This window comes from Hippocampus comes, unplaced genomic scaffold (genome assembly GCF_001891065.2).
Source record: "Hippocampus comes isolate QL1 unplaced genomic scaffold, H_comes_QL1_v1.1 scaffold167, whole genome shotgun sequence".
Taxonomy (NCBI): Eukaryota; Metazoa; Chordata; class Actinopteri; order Syngnathiformes; family Syngnathidae; genus Hippocampus; species Hippocampus comes.
The window spans coordinates 112,322-120,039 of NW_017805502.1; the positions used below are offsets into that span (position 1 = coordinate 112,322).

Below are 7,718 nucleotides of genomic sequence, written 5' to 3' on the forward strand. Positions count from 1 at the left end.
CACACACACACACACACACACACACCCACACACACACACACACACCCACACCCACACCCACACAAAATTCCTCAGTGATATGAATGCAAAATGCCATTTTCAGCCCCCCACCCCCACAAGTAACGTTATGGGGGGGAAAAACAGCAACAGCATAGTTATAACAAATACAACGTAAACAATCATAGCTTTCACATAATAGACCAATACACCGCTGAGCAACTTGACCACTGCGAGGCAATATATTACAGTCACGCAGACAGAAAAGAGTTTCACAATTATTGCAAGAAATTCCTCAGTGATATGAATGCAAAATGCCATTTTCAGCCCCCCACCCCCACAAGTAACGTTATGGGGGGGAAAAACAGCAACAGCATAGTTATAACAAATACAACGTAAACAATCATAGCTTTCACATAATAGACCAATACACCGCTGAGCAACTTGACCACTGCGAGGCAATATATTACAGTCACGCAGACAGAAAAGAGTTTCACAATTATTGCAAGTGAATTATAACGCTTTAGTAATAGCCGTTTTTGGAAAGGTTAAATATGTGTGAATATGTTTATATTGTCTGCCTAGATGAGTTGATTCACTGTCTGTGTTGTGTTCAAATATCCACTGATAAAAGCATCAAAACACCGCCACATATATATTTTTAGCCTGTCGATGACTCGCTTCAAACTAACATTACGTGTTAGCATTATGACAAGGAAGTCGTAAGAGTGTGTGTTTTGTGGTAGCTTGGAGGCAAGAGAGACCAACACTTGTCTTGCATGTTTATACGCACGAGTGACTTCACTGAGGTTGCTTCAAGTGGCCAGAGAAGGGTCTCCCCTCCTTAATTGAGAGGGGAAAAAAAGTTTGTACATCGCTAAGTAATCCAGTGATGGGTGTTTGTGTTGGCTGATAAATGGTATTGTGGTTGACAGTTGTAAACAATTCAGTCCACTCACAAGATATTCCAACTTCCTTGCTCCCAATTCTCCAAGCCTGCTGCTCCTTTCTTGTCTCAGCGCCAATGAAGCTGGGTGTGTTGTGTACCTCTCAGTCCCGCAAATCACAATGATACTGTCCCACATCATTTTACTTCAACCAGCTGTGTGTGTGTGTGTGTGTGTGTGTGTGTGTGTGTTTGTGTGTGTGTGTTAATATTTTTGTAAAGCTTTATTTGGATGAGTGCCTGCTTGTTCTGCAGGAGTGTGACATATTAGGGGTGTTCACACTGCAACATTTGCTCCGGTGCTGCGCCGGGGCTACCCCAGTCGAGCTTTCACACGTGCAAAGTTACACTGGTGTAGCCCCTGAAAACAGCTTACTCCGAAGCAAATTTAACCCACCTCAGGGAGGTGGTTTAAAAATTTGCTCTGGAGCAAATGCTCGTTTGCGGGGCAGCACCGATTTAAAATGGTAGGTGTGAACGCCACAGGGTTAAAAATTTGCTTCGGAGCAAATGCTCGTTTGCAGGGGGAGTAGCCTCGCTACGCATGAGAAGAGTTGATTACATACGGCTAGAATGCGATGCTTTCGTGCTCTGTCTCGGAGTTGTTTGTGTAGTTTGTTCCTCTGTTGTGCGTTCACAACCCCTCTCCATAGAATTTATTTTGTGATTGCCTCTCTTGATTTTCTGTTTGCGCATTATATGTTTGCTTTTCTGAGTGTCATTGAAGTCATCGTTGATTTACGTTTTCGGGGGCGGTCATTGAATGCCTCTCGAGCAGAAGGCACGGAGACCGAGAAGGAGAAGGACATGCCTGTACAGTAGTTGCTTGAGTTTTTTAAAGAACCAACACGACAGCTCTTTGTTATCTATCGTTTTGCACCGCTGCAGAAACTGCCGTGTGAACGCAAGTGGGGCTGCACACGCTCAGCGGCTTTGTACGTGTGAACACTCCACAAAATTTGCTCCGGTCTAAGATATATCGCAACAAAATACATCGGTGCAGCACCGGAGCAAATGTGTGCCGTGTGAACACCCCTATTCAGTATATTCTCGACACCGATTGGCCGTCGCTGCTACCAAATGTTCACTTCAGCTTATTACTGTGAAACGGGCGAAGGAGCAAAATTTTAGTTTCCAACGCATCACTGGTCAAGTACCTGAACAGTGTCAAGAGGAAGGGGAAAATGCGTGAGGAAAAGTTTAAAAAGCGGCAAGCAGCCTTAAGAGGACTGACACGCAACAGCGATTCAGAAATTTAAGAGCGCTTCCTAAAAAGTGGAATGAGGTTGGTGTCAGTGCATCAAGACCCACCACATAGATGTCTGCATTGACATGGTTGGATTGTCTCCAATTTGTTCTGCAAACAGCTGAAGGCGGCCTCATTACGGCCAGAACATGCGTACATAAAAAAAAAAAAAAAAAAAAAAAAAAAAAACACATTGGACACACTGCCCAAAAAGGATTAAAACAAGCAAAAATACTTGATAAAAAATTGCGATCTATGACAAGACATTCGTGGCTCGGGTGATGTGATGTGTCACTCACTGTGAAAGCTAGCGGATGAGTCAAGAGTTAGTTGAAAGCGCTTTACTTGACTCGGCCCCAGTTGCTGCTCGTTTTCATAGACTCATATTAGTGGCAAGAAACCCACACGGACGCTGGCAGACCAGTCCAAAGTTGGCTAAAAACTTAGGTCTTCTACATACTTTTCTCTTTCCATCATTCTGGTAAAAGTTTTTTGTCTCATCTGTCCACAAGATGCCGTTCCAGAACTGTGCAAGCTCTTTTAAGATTTTTCTTGGCAAACCCTAATCTGACCTTCCTGTTTTTGAGGCTCACAAATGGTTTCGACCTTGTGGTGAAACCTCTCTATGTCCTCTGGTGAAGTTGTATATTGATTTTTGACCTGGACACAGATACACCCACCTCCTGGAGAGTGTTCTTGATGTGTCGAACTGTTGTTGAAGGGTTTTTCTTAACGAGGGAAAGATTTGTCCGTTTTCTGTGGACTTCCAGGTGTTTTGGTGTTGCTGAGCTCACCGGTGTGGTCATTCTTTTTAAGAATGTTCCAAACAGTTGATCTTGCCAAACTTAATGTTTTTTGTGCTGTCTCCGATGAGTTTGAGTGTTCAGCCTAGCTATGTCTTGCTTGAGAGAGAGAGAGAGAGAGAGAGAGAGAGAGAGAGAGAGAGAGAGAGAGAGGGAGAGGGAGAGGGAGAGAGAGAGAGAGAGAGAGATTTTTATGTTTCTTTTAATTATTAACGTTTTGGTCATCCGGTTGGTTGACTATACAGTAAATAACCAAGGTGCTTAAATAGACAGGATAGGTTGGTCCATCCTCAGCTCAGATCACTGAACGGTTATTTATTTATTTAACTAACTGATCAGTGATCGGCTGCAGAATCCTGATTGTGTCAAGACTGAATATAACATGACGGAGACGTTTGAGTTCCATAAGCCGGTGGGTGTCTCAAATGAGTATGACCTGTATGTTTGCACAAGAGCATGTAGGTAGGCTATGTGGACTGCACCGGCCCACGAATAGCAGCAATCTCCAGATAATTGACGTCCATTGAAATGCATTGCCCACCCCCACCTCCCCTCAAAGAAAACATTTTTTTTAAAGCCCAAAACATTCTTTGAAAAAACAGGGGAAAATGTTGTGAAAACTAGCAAAAATAAACACACACACACACACACACACACAGAGAAAATGTTTTTTTTTCTTAATCTGTGAATATCCAACTGTGCACGTGCCAAGTATGTGGTGGTCCACGATAATTTGCTTCCTCCATTTTCCTTCAGACCCTTATCCTCAGTGTACAATGGAAGGGGGGGGTGTTACTTGGCACACAAAAGGTTTGTGGCAGACGTCAGCAAGGATCAACTTCATTGTGTTGCGAAGGGTAGATGGCTTTTAGTCATAAATGTCATACTGTCATTGTTTGACTGAAAGAATGATGTCACCATGGTGTTTGTTTGGAGGTTGGACAGTACAAGAGAAGAATTTACAGTATTTACAAAGTATGTTAACAGAGCCATCTAGGTTTTCATATTATAAATTCTGCCTGCTGTAAGCTCCGGGGATCCCATTTGAGAAAAGTTGTCCAAACGAGGTTGAGTGGGTATCGGAAGGGCAAGAAAGGACCTTGTTGCATTCAAATAGTGACAGTAGGATGTTTGTGAGTAAAACCCACCTACCCGTACTTGTAACATTCATTTGATCTTGCTGAAATGTCTGCTACATATCTTTGTGTGCTGAGTAACAATAAGCCAGCTCAAGCGCATTTTGCAGTTTGTTCATGCTCCCACTGTTGTGAATGGAGCAGGAACGTGACTGAAAACTCATCACCGGCGAGACCAGAAGCACTTCACGGACATGGTGCAAATAGTCCACAGACGCATTGTCCTAGATAATGAGCAAGTACGTTTGTCCATATGAACAAATGAGTGCCACACCTCAAATAGACGCCTCGTTTAAATAGTTTGTTTTTTTTTTATTTAACTAACTGATCAGTGATCGGCTGCCGAATCCTGATTGTGTCAAGACTGAATATAACATGACGGAGACGTTTGAGTTCCATAAGCCGGTGGGTGTCTCAAATGAGTATGACCTGTATGTTTGCACAAGAGCATGTAGGTAGGCTATGTGGACTGCACCGGCCCACGAATAGCAGCAATCTCCAGATAATTGACGTCCATTGAAATGCATTGCCCACCCCCACCTCCCCTCAAAGAAAACATTTTTTTTAAAGCCCAAAACATTCTTTGAAAAAACAGGGGAAAATGTTGTGAAAACTAGCAAAAATAAACACACACACACACACACACACACACAGAGAAAATGTTTTTTTTTTCTTAATCTGTGAATATCCAACTGTGCACGTGCCAAGTATGTGGTGGTCCACGATAATTTGCTTCCTCCATTTTCCTTCAGACCCTTATCCTCAGTGTACAATGGAAGGGGGGGGTGTTACTTGGCACACAAAAGGTTTGTGGCAGACGTCAGCAAGGATCAACTTCATTGTGTTGCGAAGGGTAGATGGCTTTTAGTCATAAATGTCATACTGTCATTGTTTGACTGAAAGAATGATGTCACCATGGTGTTTGTTTGGAGGTTGGACAGTACAAGAGAAGAATTTACAGTATTTACAAAGTATGTTAACAGAGCCATCTAGGTTTTCATATTATAAATTCTGCCTGCTGTAAGCTCCGGGGATCCCATTTGAGAAAAGTTGTCCAAACGAGGTTGAGTGGGTATCGGAAGGGCAAGAAAGGACCTTGTTGCATTCAAATAGTGACAGTAGGATGTTTGTGAGTAAAACCCACCTACCCGTACTTGTAACATTCATTTGATCTTGCTGAAATGTCTGCTACATATCTTTGTGTGCTGAGTAACAATAAGCCAGCTCAAGCGCATTTTGCAGTTTGTTCATGCTCCCACTGTTGTGAATGGAGCAGGAACGTGACTGAAAACTCATCACCGGCGAGACCAGAAGCACTTCACGGACATGGTGCAAATAGTCCACAGACGCATTGTCCTAGATAATGAGCAAGTACGTTTGTCCATATGAACAAATGAGTGCCACACCTCAAATAGACGCCTCGTTTAAATAGTTTGTTTTTTTTTAATCCTGTGAGACATAATGGAAACCTGCTACTCTACAGTTACACACATTTGCCCACAACCACGTGATGGGGAAAATAAGTTAACTAAGAAATGGATATTTGTCTTTCAGGCAATCAAATGTGGCCTTGCCGCATATTGTATTTATTTCTAGATCTGAAAAGGTTGGAGTACAGAATGAAGCATTACATACCAGAACTGCTTCTGTTCAACAGCTCCACCACTCTGTTCACTGGCATATTTCGCTGCTTCGCTCAGTGTCTACAAAGATATTTTTGTGAATGACAAGAAAGGACAATTAACAATTACTTTCGTTGATTCCGACATAGACAGAGTTTCCAGAGCATACACAAGAACTCTGAATTGAAAGAAGCCCCTTTGGTTATCTACATGTTTAGTTTAAAATAGGCACATTGCACTTTAGCTGCTTTCGTTTAACTGTGAAATAGGGATACACAATATATAAAAAAAAATGGTTAACACAACCATTGCCAATGAAATATACTTTTCTCAACGACGTGCAGTAAATTTCATATGGATGTGTATGCTTTTATGTGAATTTTTACAATTAATTAGCTAAGAATACATTGAGTTAGCATATTTTACTGCATGAAAAAATAACTTTGATTATATTATAAAAATGTCATTTCTTTAGGTTCATATCAAATATTGCAAAAATATATTGTTCTTTTCATTCATCGCAAATATGGCATAGCACATCTTTTTCCCATATTGTGCAGCCCTACTGTGAAATACATCAACTTTTTGTGACATTTGTGTTTGGTAGTGGCTGAGACAGACAACAACTGTTTTATTGCAGCACAAACACACATTTAAGACAGCATTTGAAGCTTTCCTGTCAGGGTCATCACTTGCACACCCACTTTAAGAACAAACTATGCAAATGACAAACGGTGACCAACTAAGATAATTCCAATACATGTGCATCAAGTTCACCGCACGAGGCGAGCCTTTCTTAATCATGTGACCTATTTTCGCACTACGGCATTCTTATTGCAATCAGCCCCAGTCAAGGGGAATTGTTTTATATTTGATTGTATATAAAAGAAGCGGAGTATCGCAGCTGTCATTAATGCACACACTTTGTACCAACATAGGTAACATGAATACAATATTGTTTCTTCAGGTCAGCAAAAAGTTAAACACAATAACGTTTCCTGGCTGCAAGAATTTGTTCAAATACGAACCCGTTGGCTTTTTAACCAAATCGATGGTAACATAAAACGCAGCCGTCGTATGTACAGTGTGTTACAGTTTAAGCTAGTGCCGGGGTGACAGACACTAGCTTGACAGTTAAGGTTTGGGGTTAACCGCTAACGTTCGCAAATTACAAAGTCAAACGAGCACTCGGATACACGTCTGGAACACTTTTTTCACCTCACCCATTGGTCATCTGTCCATTTGAGAAGAGCTAGCGATAACCGAGTAGAAGAAGTGATCTCGTAGCCGTGACAGACACAGACAAGTGAACACCATCAGCGGGTGGTAGGCTAGCACGCCGCTTGTAGCCTATTAATGTATTTGCAAGTAGCTTGTTGCTAAGCTAGCAACGAGAGCTCGCCACTATGCTCCATCATTGGATCATGGCTACATTAAAAATGGCGCTTCAGGCGCTACAGCCAGTGTACCAGCCCTTAAAACGCCCTTGTGGCCTCTGAAACGAAAAACCAGGGCGTGTGTCAGCACAACTATTTAGGGGGAAAAAATTATGTCAGCAGCGGCCTTAGAAATCCACGGAGACACTGGTCGAAAGAAGTACTTGTGCTTACCTCGAATGCGTGTTACACTCACTTCTCCATCTTGAACTAACAAGTGGGAGGGCAAGACGAGATCTCGCGAGAATGGCCGTGTGCCGCGTCAACTAGAAGGGGCGGGGGCAGAAGCGGTCGGCAACGCTATCAATTTGAAACTTTCACCGAGGTTGGACAGTACAAGTGTACATTTACATCCAAAGAATTAATTTAGCAGCACGTCTGCCAAATGGTTTACACTTTGCACGTCACAGGTGTAAGTTTCAAGGTTTGAATCCTAACTCTGGCCATACTGTGTGGCGTTTCCATGTCCCCCCTTGCTCAAGTGAGGTTTCTACTTGCAAAAACGTGAACGTTAACCCACACCCTCCCCGCG

The 7,718-nt window shown here is 42.5% G+C and overlaps 1 protein-coding gene across 7 annotated transcripts in view; it reads right to left on the reverse strand.

Moving 5' to 3' along the window:
• The window catches only part of huwe1 (HECT, UBA and WWE domain containing E3 ubiquitin protein ligase 1), a 49,758-nt gene extending 42,304 nt beyond the window's left edge, over nucleotides 1–7,454 (reverse strand). For 5 of the 7 annotated variants that reach the window (XM_019877239.1, XM_019877233.1, XM_019877232.1 and 2 more), the window contains exons 1-2: nucleotides 7,361–7,454; nucleotides 5,764–5,831 (exon numbers count right to left, since the gene is read on the reverse strand). In XM_019877239.1, coding sequence (XP_019732798.1) covers nucleotides 5,764–5,809 — 46 coding nt within the window. In that variant the 5' untranslated portion in view covers nucleotides 5,810–5,831; nucleotides 7,361–7,454. Of the gene's footprint in view, nucleotides 1–5,763; nucleotides 5,832–6,968; nucleotides 7,149–7,360 lie in introns of those variants that run through there. The other 2 variants (XM_019877235.1, XM_019877231.1) reach the window with 2 other exon arrangements.
• Nucleotides 7,455–7,718: the final 264 nt, after the last annotated feature.